General features: G+C 48.7%; 1 protein-coding gene and 1 pseudogene across 1 annotated transcript; one reads left to right on the top strand and one right to left on the bottom strand.

Annotated features, from left to right (window-relative positions):
• The first annotated feature begins 76 nt into the window (after nucleotides 1-76).
• Znf282 (zinc finger protein 282) lies at nucleotides 77-26132 on the top strand. Its single transcript, XM_057788151.1, has 8 exons — nucleotides 77-340; nucleotides 2507-2926; nucleotides 12139-12265; nucleotides 12652-12771; nucleotides 15073-15192; nucleotides 16920-17033; nucleotides 18007-18120; nucleotides 23187-26132. Exons 1-8 carry the CDS (start codon nucleotides 176-178, stop codon nucleotides 24017-24019), a joined length of 2013 nt encoding a protein of 670 aa, XP_057644134.1. The 5' UTR covers nucleotides 77-175; the 3' UTR covers nucleotides 24020-26132.
• On the bottom strand, nucleotides 8815-9368 carry LOC130886212 (60S ribosomal protein L17-like; annotated as a pseudogene).
• Nucleotides 26133-27961: the final 1829 nt, after the last annotated feature.

Raw genomic sequence — 27961 nt, 5'->3', positions numbered from 1 at the left:
AGCTCCCAGGCCATTGGCTGGCGCGCTGGCTGCGAAGGGCGGGGAGCGCCACCGAAGGGGACTGTTTGCTCCTACGGGCTGTAGATGGAGCTGTCCGGCCCCGGCAAGGGGGAAGGCGCCTGGAAAACGTTCTTCTTCTCCCTGGCCGGCCCGAGCGGGGAACAGCACTCCCAGGATGCAGTTTGTGTCAACACGGCCGCAGCCTCAGCAGCTGGGCATCCAGGGCCTGGGGCTGGACAGCGGGAGCTGGAGCTGGGCCCAGGCTCTGCCCCCGGAGGAGGTCTGCCACCAGGAGCCGGCGCTGCGCGCGGAAATGGCCGAGGGAATGCCGCCCATGCAGGTGGGTGCAGCGCCCGCGGGCGCCATGGCCGCACCGCTGCCGTGGGGGCGGGGCGGGGCCGGGCCTCGGGGAGCCTCGCGGCTGCCGCGGTCCCGAGCGGCCGCCGGAGCGGGCCCGGCGCAGGCCCCGAGCGCCCAGGGCCTTCCGCGCCGCCACGGTGCAGCTGCCCGGGCCGGTGCTGCCCTGGTCTGTGCTACCCGAGCCCAGGGCCCACGGGTTGCAGGAAGCAGGGCCGGTGCTGCCCCGGACCTGGCGCGGCCGTGGCCGCTTCCCTGAGCGGGGACCGGGGTTCCTCTTGGCGTCCTATCCGCCTGGGTTTGCGGCAGGCCTTTTCCTGGCCCACAGAGGGAACAGTTCAACCATGTTTACACTGTAGTCAGCTTAATAAAAGGGTGTAAAGCTATTTTATTGCTGTCTTTCTCCGAGTATAAAGAGCAGCCCACTTTTTCTCTATACGAGGGGTGAGCCAGGGAAGGGCCTGGGAGGGGACTTTGTCGTCTTGGGTTAGCAAACTTGGTTGCATATTGGAATCGCCCGAGCAGCTTAAGACAACTGACTACGCCCAAACCGCATCCCTGAGCGTTGTCTTGGGGTCCTGGGGGCGAGAGAGAAGGCTCCAGCTGTTTCTTTACGATCCGTACGTGATCTCAGGGTGCCTAGGACTTAGCCGGCACGGCCTTGGGTATAAAACACAAGGGGAAGAGGGTTCAGAGTGGCTGCGGATCACTGTCTCAGAGAGGAGGCTTGGAGTTGCCCCGGGACTGGACTCCGCTGAAGGCTCCCGTGTTCCCATCTGATTCTCAGCCAGGAGTTAGGACTTGACAAGTCAGTCTAGAGTCTCTGTGTTGTTTTTGAGCAGAAGGATCAGCAGTAGATCTTCAAACCTGGTGAGATGCAACAGCCCCTGACTTCCTAAACTTCCATGGCCGCTCTTCTCCTTTTCTCTGACAAGGCCCCAGTGGATGGCACTGATGGCGATCCAGCCACCAGGACCCGGCAGGGGCTGGTGTTGCTAGGGCCCAGTTGATCTCTCTCCCATGTCAGAGAGGAATTCTTAGACACTGTGGGGTGGTCCTCTGAGCTGTGGGGGCGGTCACAGCTTCTCTGAATTTGAGAAAATAGTTTGTATGATTGTCAGAGGCTCACCTCACAGCTGTAGGGTTCCACTTTTTCCAAGAGCAGAAGCAGGGAGAACACAGAGAGAGAAAGGGACATTTCCGCCTGTCCTGTGTGGGACCAAGAGTCAGTTATCAGCCTGTGTTATCATCCATCACACCCTGACCAGCATCCACGCTCCTTCCTCTGCCATAGGGCTCAAATCCCAGCCTGGACCTCCTGAAAAATACAGGAGACGACTCTGGCCCACAGGGAGCCCCCTTCTCAGGAAGCAGAGAAGGAAGCGTAGAGCTTTCCCTTGTGGCCCTCATGCAGGTGAAGAATGCCCCTCTTCCTGTCTAATAAGTGATATTGTCTGGTAAATCTATTTACATTTTGCATAGTTATGGAAAGGTGGCTCTGTATGGAACTCAACGACTTCCAGTCTGCCGCCTAGCCTAGGTCCTTGTCTCCTCTGGCTGGTTGGTAGGCCTAGCAGGACTAACAGAGGCTGCATGTTTGCAAAGTGGCACCTAGAACCGTGCCGGTTGGCAGTGCAGGGCGGTGCTGAAGAATGACCAGCTGCTTCTTTGTTCCCTAATTTCGTCATCTGTAAAGCAGAGATAATCATTCTTGCCCTAACCTGCAAAAGAGATTGCTCCGAAGATTAACTTCAGACAACTTACATGGAAATTCCTACCTTGAAACAAAGAATGAGAGCCAAATGGGAAGTTTGTCATTCGGCGTCGCCCATGAAGAAAGCAGCTGTTCTAGGCAGAGAAAGGATCTGTGACACAGTAGGCAGGGGGCCGTGACCTAGACTTGCCATTGGCCAACACAGGTGAACTTGTAAGCAGTCTGGCTCTCATAAGAGGAAATGGAAGAGTGGTTAGTTGGATGGATGGGTGGTTGCTCTAGCTATCACTGATGTCATTAATGAGCTCAGCCAGAGGTGGATGCTGGGTAGAAGAAAGATTCTCCATAGCATTTGGCTGGTTATCCCATTTTAGGCCACCTTCTCTCTCACACACGTTCTTTCCCTGAGCTGTCACTTTCTACCCTTGTACACAGGCTCAAGAATGGGACATGGATGCCAGGCGACCAATGCCTTTTCAGTTCCCGCCCTTCCCAGACAGGGCCCCTGTCTTTCCTGACCGAATGATGCGCGAACCCCAGTTGCCCACAGCAGAGATCTCACTCTGGACCGTGGTGGCTGCCATTCAGGCCGTAGAGAGGAAGGTGGATGCCCAGGCTAGCCAGCTGCTGAACCTGGAGGGACGCACAGGAACAGCCGAGAAGAAGCTCGCTGATTGCGAGAAGACAGCTGTGGAGTTTGGTAACCACATGGAGAGCAAATGGGCCGTGCTGGGGACCCTGCTGCAGGAGTATGGGCTGCTGCAGCGACGGCTGGAGAACCTGGAGAACCTGCTTCGCAACAGGAACTTCTGGGTCCTGCGACTGCCCCCTGGCAGCAAGGGGGAGGCCCCCAAGGTATGTGGTGAGACAGAGGCAGGGCTAGAGGTGAGGATCCACGCAGGTGAACAAACCCTTGATCTCATCTTGTCAAGCGGTGCAGATTTCACTGGTCCCATGCTGTCTCAATGGCCATGTGAAGCTTGTCCTATGCCCTTCACTTGGCCCTGAGTGTTGTGCCCCAGCAGAGCTGGCCCTATTCCCCACAACAACCCCATATGCTTATCTTAGAGGCTTTGATCTTGCTTCCCTGAGTTGTTCAGCTGTCTTAGTTTTACTCACTTGACAATGTAAGCGTTTGTCCGGATGGGAGAAAGTCTCAAAACCATGCTGCCTAGAGTCATTTTTGAGTTATGATCACTGATTTCAGAAGGGCCCTTCTAGAATTTAGAATTCTGTTCTATTCCCTTTTCCACCATCCTGGCCCGCTAACACTGCATTCTCAAGATGATGGCCCTGTTGTCTATTTCTCTGAGACAATGGAGTCTTCCAAAGCTGGATATAGTGGCTCACACCAGGAATCTAAGCACTAGGAGAGATGAGGCAGTAGGATTCCATGTGTTCGAAGGCAGTTTGAACTAGATAGTGAGTTCCAGGCCAGTCCAGGTCTATAGAGTGAGACCCTGTCTCAACAAAGCAAAAACAAGGCTGGAGAAATGGCTCAATGGTTAAGAGCACTGGCTGCTCTTCCAGAGGATTTGGATTCAATTCCCAGCACCCACATCAAGTGGCTCATAACTGTCTATAACTCTAGTTCCTGGTGATCCAGTGGAGATCCAATAACCTTCGCAGTTACCAGCATTCGTTTATGGAACACACACACACACACTGAAAAATAAATAAAAATACAAAGCAAAACAGTGCTGGCAATGGCTTGGTAAAGGCACTTGTAGTCAAGCCTGATGATTTAAGTTTGATCCAGGGGACCTAGACCATAGAAGGCGAGAATTGACTCCTACAAGTTGCCCTCTTACACACACACACTTGCAAATAGATGTAGCAAACAAACAAAAGAGATGTTTCCATAAGCAGAAGTATAGAAGTTCATCCCTTGGTCTGCCGTCTTGGTGCATGTGGATTCTGCCTCCACCTGTCTCTGTGGCCCTGTGTCCACCCCTGCTCTTTCCTGTACATCATCAGCTGTCTCCTCTCTCCTAGACCCTCCACACTACCGTGTGAACACTGTAGTCCTCTTTGGACCCCACACTTCCCTCTACCTCATTCTCACCATCAGTACAGATAAAATGCCTTGAAGAACTGTCTATATTTGTTACATCCAATACCTCCCTACCTTTCTATTCCAGGCTCTTCAGATCCATACCAAAGTAGGTAGGATATTGAACCCCTGAGTGCCCATCGTGAGCCTCAACAATCAAACTCTTGACTGATCTTTTTTTTCCTACTAATTCCCCAACTCTTGTTTTATTCTGAAGCTGATCCTAGGCATCAGTAATTTTATTTATACCAGCCATCGTGATGGCATTTAATCCCAGCCCCTATGGGGCAGAGGCAAGCAAATCTCTGTGAGTTTGAGACCAGTGTATCTATGACAAGTTCCACATTACCCAAGCTCCATCTCTTTCACCATAAGGTTCAGATTTTCAATTGATTCTTTTTCTCCATTTTCTTGTTTAAATCAAAGTGTAAAGAGTCAGACGTGGTTGGGTGATAGTTTTCAGGACTTGGGGTCACTCTTTGTACTGTGGGTTCTGGGGTTGAACTTAACTTAGGTCATCAGACTTGTGAGGCATAAATTTTTTTTTTCCTTTTCTTCCTTTCTTGTTTCTTTCTTTCTTTCCTCCTTTCTTTCTTTCTTTTTTTTTTTTTTTCTTTTTCTTTTTTTAAGACAGGGTTGCTCTTTGTAACAGCTTTGGCTGTCCTGGAACTTGCTCTATAGACCAAGCTGACCTTGAACTCACAGAGATCCACCTGCCTCTGCCTCTTGAGTGCTGGGATTAAAGGGGTGTGCCACCACCTGGTGTGAGACATATATTTTTATCTGCTAAGCCATCTTGCTGGCCTAGAACTTTTTGAAATCTGTAGGCTCACTTCCTTCATTTCTTAGCCTTCATTGTACTTTATATAGTGGAGGAACCGGCTGTCTGGATCCTTTATTCTCACTGAACAGGTTCATCTGTTCTCAGTATTCTGATAAACTGGTAACTGGATAACTCTCTCTGCAACCAACTCCGGTCAGACTTTCCATCCCATCGTCTCTCCTATTGGTCTTCCTGAGGTCTTCATTATGTCTGCCTATCAGACCATTGGTCTGGTCTCTGCCGTCATCCTCTTAATTCCGTCACCACCTTTCACGTGCTTCTCGGATGCCTCTCTCTCTTCCTTCTCTCTCTGTCTCACTAGATGCTGCTCCTCAGTCTGCCTTGCTGGCTTTGCTTTCTCCTTTCATCTTCTGAATGTCTGTGGAGTGGTCCTGGCTCAGCCTTAGCATTTGTGCTCATCTGCACCCCTCTGCTCATAACGTCATCCAGACCCATGGTTTAAACTGCAGTTTGTTTGCTTAGGACTCCCATATGTACCCTTTCCCACCTACCCCACCCCTATTTTTTTTTCTTGGAGGTCAGGTGCACATTTCTTCCTGTTACCTTAGCATCCTGCATTTAATACGGCCAGACTGAACTATGGGTCTTTTGCCTGAAGCCTGTTTTGTCCAAAGTCACCCTCATCTTTGCTGATGACAGATCCATCCTTTCCGTCATTCAGATCGAAGTCTTGGGATCTTAGCTGCTGTCTTTCTCATGTTCCACCTCTGGTACACCCCCATAGTCTGACCAGCCCCATCACCTGCTTCCAGCCAGTCTCATTACCTTTTTATGTTTTCAACCTCTTGACCTGCTCCTGTTCTCCATCCTTGTTTAGGTCCCATGCTACAATGTATACCTAAAAGAATAGCTGCAGTGATCCCATTCAGATACCTCATTCATGGGCTGGAGATGTGGCTCATTTAGTGGAATGCTTGCCAAACATGCACAAACTGATCCCTAGCACCTCATAAACTTTGGCATGGTAGCACACGCCTGTAATCACAGTACTTGTGAAAGGGAGGTGGAAGCAGGAGGATCTGAATTTGAAGATCATCAAGGCTACATAGCAAATTCAAGACCACCCTAGGGATATATGAGACCCTGTCTTTAAAAAAAAAAAGTGTCATACTGAACCCATCTGTTGGCTTCTCATCTTTTTCTTCTTTTTAAAATGTAGTTCTCATACAAGCTTTGGTTTCATTTTTTTTAAGTGTATTTTATTTAGGTGGTTGAGGGGCATGTACCACAGCATGTCTGTGGAGATCAAAGGACAACCTGTTGGAGTGGATTCTGACTTCTATGTGGGTCCCAGGGATGGAACTCAGGTTGTCAGAGTTGGTAGCAGGTATCTCTGCACATCGAGCCATCACATCAGCCGCTGGCTTCCCGTCTCTTCTGAATAGACATCCAGGTTTGCCGCCTTCTTCAGGGGCATGTCTCCTGGAAGCACCTTCCCTGATTATCTAGCTGCTTCTCTACTCAGTCTCCCACTTCCATGGGGTTGGCTTAGCTGTTCTTTAATCCATGTGCCCTCCCATGATCACCTTATTACTAAGGAATCAAGCCCCATACTGAGTGTGGTAGCACATGCCTGGAATACCAGCGTTTGGTAAGCAGGAAGATTTTGAGTTTGCAGCCAGTCTGGGATATTGAGTTCAAAGCCAGCCTGGGCTACGTAACAAGGCCCTGTCCGAAATAAGAAATAAGCTTCCCCTAATCAGACTGTAAATTATTGGTTCATGGCTGTACCTTGTGTTTATAGTGGCAACCAGCTTAGAGATGGTATGTGAAACTCATTTACTTAGTCTTTCACTAAAGAACTCAGAACTCCTAGGAAGGGACCATGTCTTAGTAGGGATACCCAGTCTGTTGATGTCTACCAGGAGAGCTGCCAGACATCCGTGTGTCTAGGCTGCAAGAAATTGAGCTGTAGTAACCCTGAGTGGATCTTGCAGCAACTGTGATTTTGTATATGTTGCCTGAGCAGCATGATCAGCATCTAATCATCTGCTTCCCTTTGCTCTTGCCTCTACTGCCTTAAGATGTGCAATATCCTTACCTGCTGCCACTTGTTCTATAGAGTGGCAGGAGCCTTGCATTGCCATGCACCATTGCATGATAGAGGAAATGTTAGATTTTTTTTTTCAAGCAGGCTTGGGTTTGCATCTTGACTGTGCCACCTTCTGACTTTCCTACTATTGGCCAAGTATATTTTGTTGCCTCTGAATCTCTTTAGTTTCTCCTTAAAGAAGTGTCAGAAGTAATGCAAAGTCCTAGTTGGTCCCTTTGAGCTTCAGTGTTGTCATTTAAAACATGGAGATAACATTGTAATTGCTTTTTGGAGTTACAAGAAGTCATTGATTTTTGTTTATGGGAAAACACTATGTAGTCATTGTTACTTTCTTGTTGACAGGCAGCAAATGACCCCAAAATGGTAGCCTAAAAATGGATATCACCTGATAGTTTCTGTGAGTGAGGAACTGGGGACAGCTTGGGTGGTTCTGCTCAGTCAGTTCTGTGAGGTTTCAGTGTGACTTTTGACTGGTAGTGCTGCCATTTGAAGGTTGACTTCAACTCCCTTACCTGGTTGTTTGGCCCCCCAAGACTCCTTGACTCTACTTACAACATAGACTCTACCTACCTATTTCCTAGAGAGACTAGCATGGGTGTCGTGGAGTCTGTGCTATACAGTGTCACTTCATTTGCTATAAGGGAGGTTCCAAGTTCTGCCTGCATTCAAGAGGTAGAGAATTAGGCTCGTCTAACCTGAAGGGACTGAAAAAAATGTTTATTGGGCTAGGGAGACAGCTCAATCAGTAACATGCTTGCCATACAAGCACAAGGACCTGAGTTTGACCCCCAGAATCCATGAAAAATAGCCAGGCATGTTGGCGTGTGCTTGTAATTACATGCTGGGGGGTGTCGACATAGATCCCTTGGGCTCGATGGCCAGCCAGTCTAGTCTCATAGATGAGCTCGAAGCCATTGAAAGCCTGTCTCAAAGGAAGTGGATACCCAGGCATACACATATACCTATACACATATGTGAGCCTGCACACACAAACATGAACACATATGCACAAAGGAAATCACTGGTGTGTTTTATAATCCCTACAAACTTAGAGTGTTCATGAATGTTGTGTACCACAGTTAATGGCTCACTGTATGTCCTTGGGTGTTCAAGATGCATTTTTGTTATCTGTTAGGTCTCAGAAGGATATAGTCTCTCCGATCCTTTAGCCCTATTATGTCTACTGATGGATTCCTAGCTAATTCATGGGTAGGCTTTCCTGTCTGCAGCTCCTCTACAGGCTCCTTTTTATCTCAGACTGTGGCTTAGATTTCTATATTATGTACCATGAAGCTTTTAAAGAGTGATGCCTGTTTCCAACTGTATAGAAATTATTCTGAAGTTTTGATTCTCCAAGAAAATGATAAAATAAAATGAAGAGGCTGCTATACTGCAGAAGATGCTGAACACACCTTGGATATATTTAGTGCTAGATGCTTACAGGTGATTGAAGGAGTGACTTAGAAGGCTATGGAACTTGAAGGTGACAAAGAAAGCTTAAGCCTTCCTTAAAGAGGTAACAGTTGCAATAAAAACAATGACATTGCCAAGAGAAAGGAGAAGAAACAGAAAAAGGTAATAGCAGATCTTTATCTCTGGAGATGAAGAAGAAACAGCAAAGAGGACCTGAGCAGCCAGCTGAATAACAGGCAGCACAGTCACAGGACCCAAACAAAAAGGGGGTCTCGTTGTAAGAGCCCCCTTGTTTGTTTCCCTGCTGCCCGGACTCCCAAAATAATCACGCAGAAACTATATATATATATACTTTTATCTGCATTTATTTCATGTTGAATTTATTCCCGTGCCATAAGTTTTTGTTTCTTCAGTTTCTTCTGGGATATCTTTTTCTTCTGGCAACCTCCTCTTCTGGCTTTGGAACAATTTGTTCCTTTTCAATGAGGATCATCTTGATGTGGCAGGGGTAGGAGCTCATGTATGGGTTAATCCGTATGGGTTAATGTATGAGCTCTGTAAGTTCGTCGGCGCATCTTAGGTGCTTTGTTCACCTGGATGTGCTCAATGGCCAGAGAGTCTACATCTAAACCCTGCAGTTCATCGTTGCTCTCTGTATTTTTAAGCATGTGCAGCAAAACTTCCGCACTCTTTTTTGGCCACCGACCCTGTGTCCAGCCCCACTGTTTGGCCTGGGTGCACCTACCGACTCCACCATTGTACCGTCGGAATGGCACACACTGCTTCTTCAAAGTGACATCTTTCAGATACTTGGTGGCTTTTCGGATATGCATACCCTTGATGGCCTGGGCCATTTCATGGGTGTTCTTAAAGTGAACCCGAAGGTTTGATCCTCTTGATTTGGGTTTTTTGGGTCAAGAGAGTAGCAAACCATCTTCACGGGTCACCTCTAGCCACTTACAGGAAGAGCGAAACTATATTATTTAAATCACTGCTTGGCCAATCACTTAAGCGTATTGCTATCTGACTCTTACATCTAGAATTAATCCATTTCCATTATTTTATATTTTACCACAAGGCTCTTGGCCTATCGGCAAGGTTCCAGCTAGCAGCTCATGTGTTTCCCCTCTGACAGCTCCATTGCATCTCACTGACTCTGCCTTCTTTCTCCCAGCATTCAGTTTAGTTTTCCCCGCCTAGCTCTATTCTGCTAAGCCACTGGCTGAAACAGATTCTTTATTCATTAACCACTAAAAGCAACACATAAACAGGAGGACTTCCAACACCAGAGTCTGTCTTATCAAAGGGAGGTTTTAGCAGCAAGTCATTGATGCATTTTCAGGATATGGTTTTGTTTTAGAGAATAGATGTTAAATTTTAGGAAGCTAAAATGTATATGGATTTTGAAAAAGGAAAAATAGACTTTAACTAGGATACGGGAGCCAGGCAGAGTGAACAGAGATAGCAGAAATCTGCCTGCCTCTGCCACCTGAGTGCTGGAATTAAAGGTGGGCACCACAACTGCCCAGCTGGGTTTGTTTTGTTCTACATTTTATTTATTTATTTATTTGTATTTAGTGGGTGTGTGTATGTACACACACCATAACACAGGTGTAGAGGCAGGAGTAAGTTCTCTCCTTCCATTGTGTGTGTTTTGAGAATTGGACTCAGGTCACCATGCTTGGTGGTCAGTGTCCTTACCCACGAAGCCATCTAGTCTGAGAGAATGAAGGTTTCCTAGGTTGAGATGACCCTCAGGAGAAAGAGCCAATGAGAGAGAGAAGCAGGAGATGTGGAACATCAGCATTATTTGGATTGACTTTTACAGATGGGAGGCGGCGGAGAAATACAGAATGAATATGGCAGGTTTGACTTAGCAAGAAGGAAGGGGCGGAGAAGAGGCCCACTAACACCAGCCTGGGGTCAGAGAGAGGTAGGAAAAAGTGCAGGGAGGCCAGATGGGGCTGGGGAGTGAGGTTTGTGGTAAACTTCTGGTGTCAAGAAGAGGCCAACAAAGGCTTCCAAGGCAGCCGTGGGGCAGCTGGTGTGAACTTGTGGCAGATGTTGATTACAGAATTCTGTAGTTTCATCTAGCAACGGGGAAATAAAATGAAGAAAGGGGTTGCATGTTTTGATGGGGATTTGCCCAAGTCTGGTAGGAGCTCTAGTTCTAACCCTAATGATGGACAGGGAGCTGTCGATGGGTAGGCACGCGGCCACTGCACAGCTGTGTATGTCACACTTGCATAGGGTCCCTTTGTAGTTTTATGCGCCTGGCTTGTGGACTGACAGACCTTACACCAGTAGCTTTGCACCTGGCCCTGCCCACTCTTTATCATTCACACCAACGGCCCACACAGGCCCAGCTTTGGCCCTGAACGTGCAGGCAGGTGTGTAGACGAGGGGCCTGGATCGCACGGTGAGCGTCAGATGCTGGTTCACTAGGGATGTGAGAGGGGCAGGAAGGAAGCCTGTGTGATCAGAGAGGGAAGTTCAGGGATTCGTTCATGGAAGTGAAACGACTCGGTTCGGAGCGAGGTGGTGCTGGAGAGGCTGGGATGGGTACGGATGAGGCTCCTGGTCAGAACGAAACAGCAGCTCTCTACAAGAGATGAGAACAGCGTGACGGGCAGTGACTGGTGGCAGCCACAGCCATAGCAGAACTTCCTCATAAAGACAGCTCAGGATCCTGGTGCTGAGACACATGCCTTGGATTGTCCATTTTTGTGACAAAATTTAACTTTTGGGGGCTGGAAAAATGGCTCAGTGGTTAAGATCACTGACTGTTCCTATAAGGAACTCAGGTTTGATTCCCAGCACCCAAATTGAAGCTTCCAACCACTGTAACTCCAGTTCCAGGGACTCTAGCCCCTCTTCTGGCCTCTGCAAGTATGGTACATAGACATTTTCATGTAGACAAAACACTCATACACATAAAATAAAAATAAATCTTGAAAAAAAATTAACTGTGTACACACAGGTGATCCGACCTGAAATACAGGTTTTGTCGTGCAATTTTACAGCTCTTGGCTTCCTGATTCCCACATTTGGCATCTCTCATATCCCTGTACCCTGAACTCCTAAATAAGCACACTGACTATGGCTTTGCCTTCGGTTGTCTGAAATGGCAAAGGGCAGGACTAAGTGCTTAATGAAAAAGAAAAGAGAAAGCCAAGAAATGGCTCATCAGGAAAGGGCTCATACTACTAAGTCTGACCGTCTGGATCCTGGTAGAATTTGAGAACCAATTCCTGCAAGTTGTTCTCTGACTGATGCATGTACCGTTGCATAGATGTTTCTACACACATTTGTACAATACACAGCAAATAAAATGTTTACAAAAAAGAAGGCCGGGAGGTGGTAGGGCATGCCTTTAATCCCAGCACTAGGGAGTCAGAAACAGGTGGATCTCTGTGAGTTCAAGGCCAGTCTGGTCTACAAGAGCTAGTACCAGGACAGACTCCAAAGCTACAGAGAAACCCTCTTTCAAAAAACCAAAAGACAAACAAAAAACAAACAACAACAACAAAAAAAAAAAAAAGGAAAAGGGTAACAATAACGCCATTGCTATTGGATAGCTAGGAAGAACAGCTACAGGGAATTCTGAACCTCTGGATGGACAGATGGGAACAGAGGCCAAGCCTGAGATGGGCTGGCTGTGTGGTCCCAGGAGAGTGGGATGACTGAACCCCTTGTTGGCCCAGGTCCCAGTGACTTTCGTCGACATTGCTGTCTACTTCTCTGAGGATGAATGGAAGAACTTGGATGAATGGCAGAAGGAGCTCTACAGCAATCTGGTGAAGGAGAACTACAAAACCCTGATGTCCTTGGGTAAGGCTACCTCCCTCCACTGGCGAGCGCTCTCTGCTGAGGGTTCTGCAAAGGAGCAAGGGTGGCAGCTGAGCCTGTCACTGTGCTAGTGTATATGACACTACTGTTATTCTAAAATACCATAAAATACCACGTTTCTATCCCCTTGTATTGCCTCGTAACAGCCTTGGGGTCAGCTGTGGGTAGTGTACTCTTGACTTTTGGAAACCAGTTCTTTCTGCCTTGGAAGCCAGGGATCCTGTTGGCTTGCTTTCACGGTTCCTTCCTTACATAATGACGACCATTCTGAGGAACACTGGCAACAGAGAGCCCTGCTCCACCACCTCAGTCTGCATTCACTAGGCAACTCCGTACAACCCTTCTTTCCCTTTCTCTCCATCTCACAGACACAGATGGCCCAGTGTCCAAGCCAGATGCTCCAGTCCAGGCAGAACCTAGGGAAGAGCCTTGTGTATGGGAGCAGCATCACCCTGAAGAGAGAGAAATCCCAGTGGCTGCAGACACAGGTAATGGCTGTTGAGCTAGGGATGGAAACAGGGAGGCACAGAAGAGGAGAGCTTGGGCACCCTGCACTCACACATGGAGTCCATACTGTGTGTCTCAGGAGAGACTAGCTCTTAATGCTCCCAGGAGCCACTTCTGCCCTCAGGGCCTAAAACCACCGTTGGCTGACCTTTGATGGCTCTGAACTTATCCATGAGCTAGGGGGAAGAGACTAGGTGTGGTACACATTCTTAATCCTCACACTCAAGAGGCATTAGAGACAAGTTGATTTCTGTGGGTATGAGGCCAACCTAGTCTATGTAGAGAATTCCAGACCAGCAAGGGTGACATAGTGAGACCCTATCTCAAAAAATAAAAGCCAAGTAAGGAAGGGCTTGAGCTGAGACACCTTGATGGGGTGCATGAGGTCTTAGACTTGGGAGACTCCCAGAGGAGGTGGAAAGAAGGCCGCAGCAGAGGTGTGGTCCTGCCTGGCCGCTTGCTCACTGCCTGAGTATAATCCGCATCTCAGCCCATTCCTGCTTTGATATACACGCACCTCCCCACTTGCCCCAAATCTTTCCCCTCACTCATAAAGGAACCATTTGTCCTAAGAATATCACTTTTGGCAGCTTTTACTGGAATGGAAGACACTAGGGTCTAGCCCCAGTTCTGCCCTGGAGGTCTTTCCCAGGTGCCTCTGCTTCTAGAACAATGTTGGGCAAGGTACAGAGTGACACTGTACTGTTGTCCTCTGTTGATGCATGAGCTCCCACACTTTGGCTCTTGACCCCCACCATGTTTTTAAACAATATTTTCATGGAAATTCCCAGCATTGTTCTTTCTCCTCCCCGATCTTTAGTTTTGTTATAGTTTATTGGTCATAAAATTCTTCCTTTTAAATTATTAACTTGGGGCTAGAGAGATGGCTCCATGGTTAAGAGCCCTGGCTGCTCTTCTAGAGGCCCTGAGTTCAATTCCCAGCAACCACATGGTGGCTCACAACCATCTGTAATGAGATCTGGTGCCCTCTTCTGGCCTGCAGGGACACATGCAGATTGAGAATCCGCATACTCATAATCCTTTTCCTACTTCCCTTTCTTGCAGGTAGGCCTGCCTCTGTCTCTGTGGATTTCACAGAGATGGATGTTTCATTTTAAATTTATTAATTTTTTTTTATGTATGTGTGTTCAGCATGCCAGAGAGGGCACCATATCCTATTATAGATGGTTGTAGCCACCATGTGGGTGTTGGGAATTGAACTCAGGACCTCTGGAAGAGCAGCCAGTGCTCTTAACCTCTGAGCCACCTTTCCAGCCCCTGGATGTTTCATTTTAGTGGCCTTTCCCAGTCTTCAAACACCTTTCACAGCTGTGGTTACAGTTTCTAATATTGTATGGCAGCTTTTTACATTTTGGGCCCTGTGACCTCAGCAGTTTCACTGAGTTATCAAATCATCATAGGTCACAAAACAGAACCAGAACCACTCCACCTACTTTAGGTAAACTGGGCAGACAAACCCAGAGAGGTGAAGTGGCTCACAGAGCAAGGTGGTGGTGGAGTTGAAACCAGGATCACTCTCTTCATATTCTTCCGTAGTCTTTCCTGTTACCTGAACTGTCTTCCACCCAGAGCACAAGAGCTATTACATTGTCCCAGAAAGCTAAAAAAAAAAAAAAAAAAAAAAAGTCCTGTTGGTCACAAAGTGGGATTCTGTGAAAACATAGGCTGTTGACTTTTATGCTTTCTTATGCTCAGCCTGATTACTTCATAGAGCAACTTGTTTGTATCTGGACACCATAGTAAAAGACAGACAAACAAACAATAAGCAACATACAACAAAAACCCAAACCAGGGGCAAGTGACTCCGCACAAACATGCTCCGAGTTCTGCTTAGCCCCTGCAGTTATAAGATAATGCCCACCATCTTCAAAGCCTGTCTGTGGCTCCTCAGACTTTTTGCTGCTGTTGGCCTAGTCTTATTTTTTGGGACATGGTCTTACTCTGAGCCCAACCTGGATTAGAACTCATTATGTACCTCAAACTATCCTCCAACTCATGGAGATTCTCCTGCCTCAGCCTCTTGACTGATGGGATTGCAGCCATGAGCCATCATATCCTTTTTCTTATCCCTTTTTCTTGAATATTCTCACTTCTCTGCTCCTGGAACTTTCTGCTCCTCAGGGTCCCACATATCTCCAGTAGGGATTCAAGACGCTTGTGCTGTCCCCTGGAGGGCTGACAACCATGATTCTGACCACAGAACACCCTGGTGACCAATAAACTGAAAAAAGATTCTAAGAAGTATGGTCCTCTCTCCCCAGGAACAGAGCCCCTGGTGCCGGCACAGGACATGTCCTCCCAGGTGAAGCGAGAGGAAGCCCTGTGTGTTCGGGGCCAGAGGGGTCTGGAGGAAAGAGCCATCCCCACAGAATCCATCACTGGTAAGTGAGCCAAATAGCCACTTGGCCCAGGAGGGGTCTCTAACCCCCAGAGGGCTCGGCTAGCAAAGGAAGAGCTGTGAACGCAGAACTGGACCGAGAAGGCGTCTACAGAGGCATAGACATGGTGCTCAGCATTGAGGGTTTATAACTACATTCAGCTTTGCCTCTTCTGGTTTTTTTTTTTTTCTCTCCTTTGTCTAGTAAGTTTTGGATTGCCCCTGTGTTCCTTATAAAAACAGCTTAGTACAAGCACTTTATTGGGCTCTATGGGTGGCAGAATATCAAAGCCAGTAAGACCTGTTCCTGGACCACAGAGCTACATTACACAAATATTTATGGGCTGCCACTTCCACGCCAGATACCCCGTTGCTGCGTGCCCATGGGGAGCTGCTCCTCCATGGTGTTTTAGCTGAGCTGTACTTAGATGAGAATCTGTTATGGCAGGTGTGTGCATGAGGCCCAGTTCGCCAGAGAGATGGAACCAATGGTTTGTGTGTGTGCAATGTGAGCATGTACATGGATACATTTAGAGGGATTTGTTTTAACGAACTGGCTATTGTGATTATAGTGTCTGACAGATCCAAAATTTGCTAGCAAGAAGACCAGCAGGAGCCTTTAATCCCAGCGCTCGGGAGGCAGAGGCAGGCGGATCTCTGGGAGTTCAAGGTCAGCCTGGTCTACAAGAGCTAGTTCCGGGACAGGCACCAAAGCTACAGAGAGACCCTGTCTCGAAAAACCAAAAAAAAAAAAAAGAAGGCCAGCAGGATGGGACCCGGGAAAGACTGTCTGCTGACAGAATCCCTTCTTCCTTGGGTTGGTCATCTTTTTCAGTTAAGACCTTCCCCAGGTTGGATGAGGCCCATCTCCCTTATAGTGGATCATCTGCTTTATTCAGTCTACCAGCTTCAGTGGTAATCTCACCTAAAAATCCCTTCATAATAACATCCGGAATGATGTTTGACTGATACCTGAGTGGTATTGCCATGTGGATACTGAAGGTAGCCACCATTTGCTCCAACCTCATCCCTCCTCCAGGAAAGCCTGTGACACGCAGGCAAGTGATGGCGGCCAAAGGGCAGCAGCTGTGCCTCCACTGGTTGTCAAAGGAGTTCCTTAAAGCATCAAGTCTCTAGAAACCATTAAGAGATAAGAAGGTGATAAATAAAGGATAAATTGGGTTGATTACAAAAAAAGAGAAAAAATTTTGATAGAGAGACTCATGTAGCTAGCCTCGAACTTTCTATGTAGTCAGGGATGACCTGAACTTCTGATCCTCCTGCCTCCCCCTCCCTAGTGTGGGGATTACTGATGTTGTACACTGGTTTAGTAGCCTATGAATAAAAGGATGTTTTGTCTTAGAAAAGTTCCATTCAGATACTGGTAAGAGGCCTCCTTGGGAGGGCTGTTTTCCTGGGAAATGCCTTCATGAGGTCCCTTCTTCTGTGGCGGTCATAGCTCCAGAGCAGAGACCTCATCCTGGCTAGTTAAGTGTCTGGGGACATTCTGTATCCTACTCACTGCTCTGTGACAGCCCTGGACGTCAGCTGCAGCTCTATTCATTACGGCCAGAGTGGCTGGAACCTTTAGTTAACTGGGATAATTTATTTATTCTTATCCTTAACTTTTAAGGAAAACAAACAATTGCATGAAGTCCTATTCACTGAAAACACAGACTGGTGGGAATTCCCCTTCTCTAACGCCTTTGTCGCCTTTGTTCTCCCGCGTAGACTCCCCCATCTCTGCCCAGGACCTCTTGTCCCGGATTAAGCAAGAGGAACCGCAGTGTGTGTGGGACCAGCAAGATTTGGCGGAGAGAGATATTCCCACAGATCCAAATTCAGGTGAGAAAGATGTCACAGTGAATTATTAAATTTAATATCCATTGTGTCAATGGAACTGATACAAAAATTACTTTGGCATTGCTTTTTGAAGATTCAAAACCAAAAGGCTTCTAAAAGCCATGTGTATTTGTGTGTCAAAGAGCAAGTAATTTATATATATATATATATATATATATATATATATTTTTTTTTTTTTTTTGAGACAGGGTTTCTCCATAGCTTTTGGTTCCTGTCCTGGAACTAGCTCTTGTAGACCAGGCTGGCCTTGAACTCACAGAGATCCGCCTGCCTCTGCCTCCCGTGTGCTGGGATTAAAGGCGTGCGCCACCACCGCCCGGCAAGTAATTTATATTTTCCAGAATTTCTTTTTCTTTTTTTTCTTTTTCAGGACGTATTTTGTTTTTAATTATTTGTATGTAGGTGCCTGCAGAGGCCAGATTCCCTGGGGCTCAAGTATAGAAGGTTGTGAGCTGCTGATGTAGGTGGAATGAACTTGGGTCCTCTGCAAGAGCAGTGAGTGCTGTCAATCTCAGGGCCATCTCTCCAGTCCCTTTCTGGAATTTCATTTGTATGATAACTCCCATGAAAACTCTGGGGATGTTCCAGCTGTTTAGGGAAACTCACCCCCTGGGCTGGGGATGGGTTTATATATGAATTTGTGGAGCTGGGAGGTCTCATCCTACCCTACATATCTGGAGAGAGGATGAGAAATTTAGCCTAGGAGTCTGGTGAGAGGACCCAGCAGGCGGAAGCAGAGTCCCCTCAGAGTCCTCAGGTCTTGCCATAGGCTTGTCAGTGGCCCTGGCTGCTGCCTTTGCACTGTTAGTCAGACCAGCCAGCTGTGGTGCTGTGGGCCTTGGAAGCTGAGCTTTTCTCCAGCATGGCCTGGCCCCGTGGTCTCTCTGGTCAGTGGAGAGTAGGTGCTTGTTGAAACTGAATGAAGTCTTAAGGTTGCCTTTTTTTCTGACAACAGAATCTCTCATCTCAGCACATGACATTTTGTCCTGGATCAAGCAGGAAGAGCAGCCGTACCCATGGGGCCCGCGTGACTCAATGGAAGGGGAGCTTGGACTAGACTCTGGCCCAAGTGAGTAATGTGTGCCTCTTCTAGAGCCCTTGGGTATTAGGTCCAGAGTAGTTGAAGCCTGCAGTAGAGTTGCTTGCCTCAGCCTATTCCCTTCTAGGGTGATTTTGCTGATGGCAGCCTTTAAAAGTCTCGAGGAATTATCACTGGATGGGAGAGGTGAGTCCTTGTTTGAAGTGGAATGTATGTGGAGGAGAACCAGAAGATTGACCACTGGCGTTGGAAGAAATGATAATAGCAGCCACTTCAATAGCCCCTAGCCACCATTTCTAGATTTGGCATTTTTAATTTACTTTAATTTTATGTTTTAGGGTGTTTTGGGCAAAAACTATTCATATAGCCCAGGTTGGCCTTGAATTCTTTATGTAGCCAAGGGTGGCCTTGGACGCCTGTTTCCACCTCTGAGTGCTGGGATTGTAGGCCTATGACCACAGACCTGGTTTTAGGTCGTTCTGAAAATCAAACCCAATGCTTTAAACATATTAGGGTAGGCATGTTCCTGGCCCTCTAGGTCTAGCTTTGAAGGCATAGGACCTAGCTCACCAGGCATTGCCAGGAAGTTTGCTCAGCCCTTGTCCATGGTCCCACACTCCCGTGTTTCTCCAGGTGGCAAGGAGCACATGGGCCCAGAGGAGCCTTCTCTTGGGTTTGTGCAGGTGTAACAACAGATCTGGAAAAACCCCCAGAGAACTTGCTAGGCTTTACAAAGGCCTATTTCTTACTTTAGTTTGAATATGATAATTCATAGGGCATTTTGGGTCAGGGTATTTTATTTGGGAGATGTCTTTGAGCCCTAGAATTTGGGAGGCAATGCCCAGAATTACAGCAGTATGAGGATCTAGAAATGTTTCCCCTATCAGTTACTGTAGCCTTTTTGCAAGACCTCTCTTTTTTTCTGCTGAAGAGAATCTGCCTCCTGCTTATTAAGTCGAGAATTTGAAACCAGCACTCCATCTGTGGTTCTGTGAGGTTTTAGATGGTTCTAGGACAACAGACACATAATAATCATTAAAACAAAACATAAACAAAAGTCTAGATCTTCCAAATCTTTTGGACTGGAGAGGTAGCTCAGTAGTTAAGAGAACATACTACTCTTTGTTTGGTTGCCAGCACCCTCCCTCAGCAGGTGGCTCCCAATCCCTTGCAACTCCACTTCCAGAGGATCTGTGACCCCTAGCCTCTGTGAGCACTGCACCCATGTACATAGCCCCACACCAACACATGTAATTAAAATAAGATCCTTAAAACCTTTAGATTTATTTATTTTAGTTTATGTGTATAGTATTGTTCACATGTAAGTCTGTGAACCATTTAAATGTGGAGGTCAGAAGAGGTCATTGGATCCCCTAGAACTCGAGTTATAGACATTGGTGAGCCACCATGTGAGTGCTTGGAATTGAACCTGGGTCCTCTGCAAGAACAGCCCCATAGATGAAAATCTTTTTTTTTTTTTTTTTTGGTTTTTCGAGACAGGGTTTCTCTGTGGCTTTGGAGCCTGTCCTGGAACTAGCTCTTGTAGACCAGGCTGGTCTCGAACTCACAGAGATCCGCCTGCCTCTGCCTCCCAAGTGCTGGGATTAAAGGCGTGCGCCACCACCGCCCGGCCCTTTTTTTTTTTTAAATGGTAGCCTTAGTACAGTGATTTCTAGGAAGAACTAGATAGATGTTTGAAAGATGTGGTATTATGTGTAAGAACCTTCTGGAAAGGGATTGGCGGGAAAGAGAGCGATAGAGGCAGAGGATGAAATGCAGAAATATGTACTGGCTGACCAGGCTCCTTCCCAAGCCCTTGGCATTCACAAGTGGGAGTGGTGCACAGGGTGTCCTTGCTGGACTCTAGGCCATTCAGCCCAACTGGACATGGTATTTTAGTGAAAGAGGCTCCTTATTTTATATACTGATAAATGTGAATTGAGACTGTAGGGGAAGATTGGAAATCCAGTTCACTAAAAACTGCTGTGCGTGAGACTCTGTTAGGCAGGCCAGGGTAGGATTTTAGAGTCCATTGGCTACGTGATGGCTTCCAGAGCAGGCTGAGCTAGGCACCCTCTACCCAGATTCCCGGTGTTTTGAAGGCACTTTCTTGAAATTTCCATGTTAACCACTGCGTTGGGTCAAAACAATGAGTCCCACCTTTTCTAGTTTCTGTTTATTTAACAGTAATTTACTAGTGCCTATTCAGGGCTATGCAGTGTTGAAAGTACACAGGACAGGCAGGGTCAGAAGGGAAGGACAATAAACAAGCCAAAAAGCAATCACGTTAAGCAAAGGTAGAGGGTGGCCAGTGCTCCAAGGGTCCAGATCGGGGAAAACAGGAAGATGGGAGCAAGCAATAGGGCTAAGGGCAAGAGAACCAGGAAAAGCCTCCTGGGAAAGGGATAGCTGAATATGCTCTAGACCCCCCCCCCCCCCCAAAAAAAAAGAGGAGACACAGACCTGTCTGGAATAACAGACTAGAGGGAAGTGCAAGAACAAAGCCAAGGGGCCTTTAGGTGCTAGGGCTGGGGGAGTGTGTGTGTGTGTGTGCCTGTGTGCATACCCAACAGGTCAGAAGAGGGCATCAGGTTCCTTGGAACTGGAGTTACAGATGGTTGTAAGCTGCCTTGTGGGTGCCGAAAACCTAACACTGGTCCCCTGGAAGGGCAGCAAGTACTCTTAACCACTGAGTCATCTATCCAGCTCCAATACCTAGACTCTTTACTCCTTTAGAGTCTGATTTCAACTACCTTGAGGGATAAAGAAGTTTATTCTTCTATGTAGCTACAGCAGGCAGTTCAAGGTCAGGCTTACTTGATGTGAGAACCCAGCCATGTTTTGAGGAACTAGGTTCTTTCTATGTCTTTCAGTGGCTGCCTTGGTGTGGCGCCAACCTTGGGCTGATGTCAGCATCACATCAGCTATCCCAGGCATCACCTACAGACTTGGCCGGCAGAGGAAAGTCCATTTTTTTTTTCCTATAAACTCTAAGGCAATGTTTCTCAACTTGTGGGTCACCACACCTTTTAGGGGGTGGAATGGCCCTTTCACAGGGTCACCTAAGACCATCAGAAAACACAGATATTTACATTATCATTTATAACAGTAGCAAAATTATAGTAATGAGGTGACAATGAAAATAATTTATGGTTGGGGTCACCACAACTTAAGAAATTGTATCAAAGGGTCACAGCGTTAGGAAGGTTAAGAAGAAATGCTCTAAGGACTTAGGAACCTTCCAGAAGTCTCCCAGAGCAGAGTTCTCACACCTGATTACCAGATCTCATCTCTTGCTCGTATCTGAACCAGTGCCCAGCAGTAACTGGAAACTGAAAGCTCTTATGCCATGCACAAGGAGACTCAGCTGGAGGAGGATGGGGCCTGGGATACGACAATGGCAGAGTAAAAAGCAGAAGTCACTGAGGACAAGAGCCAGGGCACTGGGCGGGGGGAGGGGGCCTCGGGACAGGGGGACAGTTTCCTGCAGCAACATGCAAGTGCTTGAGAGAAGCAGGAGGGTTGGGATTCTCTAGGCAACTGAACTGTGGAGGAATCAGAAGCCACCAGAGTGTTCGCCGTCCAGTGATTGTACTGCTAGACCTCGAGTGCTGAATTGGTCAAGCAAAAATAAACGAAGGCTGGGCTGCAGAGCATGCTGGAGAGGGAGAAAGTGGACGCTGGTCATGCTGAGATTCAAGGATTATCAGAGTAAGGTAGTACAGGTGGGTTCCCTGGGAAGCGTCTCTGGGAATGAATGAACATGTGAAAGCAGCGAAGTCACAGGCTTTGGTGGAGCAGCAGCAAAAACCCATGTTGTAGCTGCTTCAGGGGCCAGAGCCAATCTCACAAAATGCTTTGGAGCCAGGATAATGCATTTGAGCATCCAGAGTACAGGTGAGAATGAATTTGGCTTTGTTCGTGGCCACTCCTCTAGAAATAGCGGTCAAGGTTGACTAGGCCAGAGGGAGGGCAGCCTGGCCTGTGTAAGGTGGTGTTTAAGAACTGACTTCAGGTCCCAACGAGTCTCAAGGATAGGGTAGAAGTGTGGCATTTGTGACTTGAGAAGTGGCCTCCATGTAGCTCCACTCCCACAGGCTGCCTCTGAATGGGGGTCAGGCTCCTCAGCCCCTCTTCGGGGGGAGGACATAGCATTGTGATGGAGGAGGAGGCATAAGAAGACTCCTAAATATAAGGAATTGAGGTCATGGTTCTGACACAGAGAGTCTGGACTCTGCCCACTGCTCCCCTGCCACACACATGCACCCACGCACACACACACTGGTACCCAGAACAGTGGTGAGCTCAGGGTGTAAAGGAAAGGCACTGTTGCCTGGGCAGAAGCAGTTTCCTGGTGAGACATGTGAAACGCCGTCACAGCTTTGTTAGAGGCCAGGTTCCCTTAGGTCACATCATCCTGGTCACCCAACTTCTTTTCAGGCCCTAACTGTACATCTTTCTGAGGTTTAAGCCTGAGCTCACTGTGTTCCATTCTGGTAAGACTCTAGATGGGTTTTCACCTAGGGAAAATTCTCTCCTTCACCTTGAGAGATTCTCCAAAGATAAATAACATTGTCCTGGAACTTGCTCTGTAGACCAGGTTGGCCTCGAACTCAGAGATCCGCAGAGTGCTGGGATTAAAGGCATGTGTCAATATACCCAGTTTAGTCTACATTTACAAAATTGTAAATGTGTGTATTTGTGTGTGTGTGCCTATAAGCATGTCTATATCTATGCTCCCTGGGTGTGCCTGGTGCCCATGGAGGCCAGAAGAGGGCATCAGATCCCCTAGAACTAGAGTTAGACAGTTGAACTGCGTTGTGGATGCTGGGAATCCAACCCAGATCCCGAGGAAGAGCTGGTGCTCTAGACCCCTGAACAGTCTACCTTTGAAGTAAGTTGACTTCTGGGTAGCAGAAGAGATCTGGAGGGCTTTCCTATCCCTAATTCCAAAGCGCAAGGGCTTTGGTGAGCATTTGATATCATTTTATTAGAGAAACTGAGGCCCAGAGGATCAAGTCCCACTCTGGGACACTGTGGGATCCTGAAGAAGAGCACTCTCAGCGTGTCACTTCTGTTTCTCTCCCCACCTCTAGGTGACAGTCTGCTGCTGGTGAAGAACCCACCCCCGGCTTCTGCGCAGCCTCAACCCCAACCTCACCAGCAGAGCTTGCCCGCCTTGGCGGTGCCAGAGAACCCTGGCGGCCCCGGGAACCGCAGCCTACTGGAGGACGGCTTTCCCGCGCTTCCGGGGGAGCGCAGTACCGGAGGCGAGACTCAGCCGGGTGGGGAAGGCAGCGCGGGAGGTGGCGGCGGCAGCGGCGGTGGCGGTGGTGGTGGCGGCAGCACTGGTGCGGGTAGTGGCAGCGGTACCGATGCAGACGCGGGTGCGGGCAGTGGCTGCGGCAGCTGCTGCCCGGGCGGCCTGCGGCGAAGCCTCCTGGCTCATGGCGCGCGCAGCAAGCCCTACTCTTGCCTGGAGTGTGGTAAGACCTTCGGCGTGCGCAAGAGCCTCATCATCCACCACCGCAGCCACACCAAGGAACGGCCCTACGAGTGCGCCGAGTGCGAGAAGAGCTTCAACTGCCACTCCGGCCTCATCCGCCACCAGATGACGCACCGTGGCGAGCGGCCTTACAAATGCTCCGAATGCGAGAAGACCTACAGCCGCAAGGAGCACCTGCAGAACCACCAGCGGCTGCACACGGGCGAGAGGCCCTTCCAGTGCGCGCTTTGTGGCAAGAGCTTCATCCGCAAGCAGAACCTGCTAAAGCACCAGCGCATCCACACGGGCGAGCGGCCCTACACGTGTGGCGAGTGCGGCAAGAGCTTCCGCTACAAGGAGTCACTCAAGGACCACCTGCGCGTGCACAACGGCCCGGGTCTGGGGGCCCCACGGCCGCTCCAGGTGCCGCCAGAACGAGACTAGGGTTGGGCTGGGGGGCGGAGAGGACCAGACTGGAGTTGGGGCAGGCCAGGGTTCCTGAGGACCAAACCTCCTGCCCCACCGTTCTCAGCGCACCTCCCCGCCCTCTCCCCACCTCCTGCTGGAAATCGGCACAGGAATTGCACTCCAGACAGGGTATTCCAAGGGGTGGACCGGGGTACCCCAGTACTGTCCAACTCTCGTGGACAGTTCAGTTCATCTCATAGGGTGGACCCAGTGGCCAGGGAAGGTTCCAAAGGGACAGCAAGGCAGCAGAAATCGTTTGGACATGCCTCGGACTTCCTAGTCTGCCCACTGGCCACCGGGGCCACAGATCTGATCAGGGAAAGTGACCAGGGAGTCTCAAAACCCTTCTGAAATAAGGAAATACTATTCATCCTAAGGTGAGGAGACGCCCTGAAGAAGAAAGCAAAGACGCATTGGAAACTGAGGGATGCGCTAAGGGTAACATTCTCATGACAACACTGCCTCGCGCTCTGACAGCGCTTTATACTTTTTTAAGAAGTGTTTTCTATCCGTTAGCTATTTACACCCTTAGCTTATCCCTTCGAGATGGGCGGGGTAGGGTTTTCCTGATGTGGTAACCGAGGAAAGTGAGACACAGGGGAGATAGCTGCTGAGCAAGACCACATGAGAACATGGCGGCCAAGCCGCACCCGGGCTCCAGCCCAGTGCAGTGTCCCCACCGCACACACTGCCTACCTCTGTCGGTCTCAGACCGCTCTCACCTGGCCTTCCTGGTCTCTCTCCTCTCTCCCTTCCCTCCCTGGATTCTCCAAATCCCCTCAGAAGCAACAGGGGCCAACTCCTGGGGTTACTGGGAATGGGGAACCGATTGGCTGTAAAATGGCTAGGCTTGTTCTTGGTTAGGCTCTTGGCCTGAACGTGGGCCCTAGCATCCTGGTCCCCCAGCCCGTCTTTCCCAACTCTGATCATTCAGTCAGGTGCAGCAGCAGCTTTTCACTGCACAGTTAAGGCCAGACCCTCCAGAGGCAGCTGGTGCCCTGGGTCAGACCTCACCCTGATGATTTACTCCAGTTTCCCAGGGCACAGGGTGAGGAAAGACCAGCTGCCAGATTAGCCACCAAGGAATGAGACTGCCCAGGAGGGCTGGGCAAGTGGGTGCTAGAGCCTCAGCTCTCTCCTGCCCTGGGCATCCCAGTTGGTGCTATCTGTTAACTGATTGTGCTCATGGACATGGACACAGACCTACTATGCTCTGACCCTGCCGGCGCCTTGGGAAGCGCCGAAGGACTCCTTTCATGTTGGTGCATCGCTCCGCGGCTCCCAGCACCGCAGCCTGGTGGGCCAGTCTCCATTTCAGCATCTTGCATGGCCAGGCACTGGGGTGGGGTGGCATGCCCCAGGACCCTTGTTTGTGTCTAAAATAGCTTTCCCGCTCCTCTTGTGGATCCTGTTTCTCTCCCAGCTAGGGAGCGTGGTGGGTGGCCGGCATTTCATGGCACCACCTTTGTGAGCGCTCTGCTTCTGTCCTGCTCATCTGCGCTGCTCCGCTTTCCTCAGACCCCTTTTTGCCGTGCAAAGGGAATTCTTGAAATTAAATAAAAGGTATCCAGATTGCAGACTGCATGTTCCCAAAGCTGGAGTGTTCTCCAGCATGGCATCCTCCAGCAGACCTCAATGAACTGCAACCCAACAAGCTGGAACTTCTTCACTCAGCTTTTTGAAGGAGGCTGATCTTAGAAAAACAAGCTACCTTGAGATGAGTACAAGGGAGGGTTCAGTGGAGTTCTAGCAGAGTAGGAGGGGACCCTCCAGTTCAGGGATTGTTTGGGGGGACAGTCTACTCCTTTTCAAAAGCAAACAAAGACAATAATTCATCATCTAAATCATGGAAAGTAAGATCCAAATATTTTTGACTGCTGAAAGTGTGTGTGGGAGGGGCAATAGCGACTGAGACATAAGTTTAAAACATTTGACACATAGCTTGAGTTCCTTTATTTTACCTCCAAGAAGCTGATTCCCAAAGAGGTATGGTGATGGAGCTGTTGACAGCCAAGGCTCTGGAGCCCTCCACGACATTCTCCTGATGAGGGTGCTAGGAACCAAATCCAGGTCTTCTGCGAGAACAGCAAGAACCCATTCTCTCCAGCCATGTGGGGTGTGTGTGTGTGTGTGTGTGTGTGTGTGTGTGTGTGTGAGAGAGAGAGAGGGGGGGGGGAGAGAGGAGAGAGGAGAGAGAGAGAGAGAGAGAGAGAGAGAGAGAGAGAGAGAGAGAGAGAGAGAGAGAGAGAGCGCTAATAGTCTCAAATAGTGAGAGGGGTGTGGGGAGCCAGGAAGATTAAAACATCTAGCGCTCAGAGCTTCTGGGCCCTTCTGGACCTGTGCTCATTGTCCAAACAGCTGACTCACGGATCGCATCATTTCCTTGTCCAGTCACTACACCCTTCTAGGTACTGAGCCTTGCAAAGGCTGCTGCTCAAGAGTACAGGGGGACAGACAAGGAGGGGCTTAGGGAGCCACATAAGTAGTATTCACTCCAACAAACCAAAGATGGATTCCACCCAGTGCAGTTCGGTGACTGTGCTTACCAAGATTAATTGCAGAAGCTTGGACAACTCAGGCAGCAGCGCACTGCAGAGTTCCACCCCCGGTCACTTTGCTACCTCATACACCAGCATGTCTACAATTATATACAACTGGGGCAGGGGTGGTGGTGAGTGGGTCCTCTGGTGAGGTCAGCTGTCACCCTTCTTCCTCCTTCCACAAGGGACATTAACAGCCTCCCTGCCATTACTATAGACACAGTGGTTGTATTTTGTTTTATTGTGACTGTGGACCAAGGTCTCCTGTAGGCTACCACAACTCGGCTCCATGGTAGTCATGTCTGCCCTCTAGAGAACTGCTGTGTGACACTGGGCATGACCTGAGTCCTGAGTCCCTTAACTCTTTGGTTTTTATGTTTGTTGTTTTGTTTTGTTTTTTTGACACAAGGTCTCTGCGTAGCCTTGGCCTTCCTGGAACTTGCTCTGTAGATCAGACTGGCCTCACATATAGACACCTGTCTGTCTCTGCCTCCCAGCTGCTGGGATTAAAGGCATGCACCCTGTGGAACACTTTTTTTGTTTTTGTTTTTAAAGACAGTGTCTCACTATGACATCCTGCCTGGCCTAGAACTTGCTATGTAGACCAGTCTGACCTGGAATTCACAGAGATCTGCATGCCTCTGTCTCTTGAGTGCCGGAATTAAAGGCGTGCGCCACCAAGCTTGACCTGGTCCCTTAACATTTTGTGAGTTGTGTCATTCTATAGAAGAAGTGTTTCGAGGATAAGATTGAAGCTAGATGGCCGTTGATCATTATTAAACATTTAGTGACCATGTGTAAGACCCAATTCTTGTTAAGCTTGAAATGTAGGAGAGAGAGGACATGTGTGAGAATGAAACCATGTAGCTACGTGAGGATAGACGTGGGAAACACATGCTTGCCACAGTGGCATGACACAGAATGCTGGAGAACACTGGTCTGGAGAAGCCATACATAGCCAGTGAGCACCAACGCCCACAGTGCCTACCTGTGGGTTCCTGGAGCATGCTCCAGTGGGTTTCTGCGGCTCTATGGTTGTACTGGTGTCTTCAGCTACACCATGAGTGGCCCCAGTCCTGATACAGGCCCTGGGGACAATAAGCTCTGCTCTTAGAACTGACCAAAGGTAATAACTTTCAGCATGCTGGCCTTTGCATGGTCGTTCATTGAATTACATTTTGACAGTTTAGCCCATGTCAGTCAGGACAGGCACTGTGTTGGATGATTTACATGTGACAGGGGTTAGGAGGCTGACCTACATGAAGAAGAAATGGGCAATCCCAGGTGGTAGTTGGTAGTGCTTGTTGTTGTAGCTGGCCTATGTAAGACGCACCGAGCTCGTGGTGCATGAAGCAGCAGGTGCAACTCCTGGAGAAGT

Source organism: Chionomys nivalis, chromosome 1 (genome assembly GCF_950005125.1).
Source record: "Chionomys nivalis chromosome 1, mChiNiv1.1, whole genome shotgun sequence".
NCBI lineage: Eukaryota > Metazoa > Chordata > Mammalia > Rodentia > Cricetidae > Chionomys > Chionomys nivalis.
The sequence above is the reverse complement of the archived record's forward strand: the minus strand, read 5'-3'. Positions and strand labels throughout refer to the sequence as shown.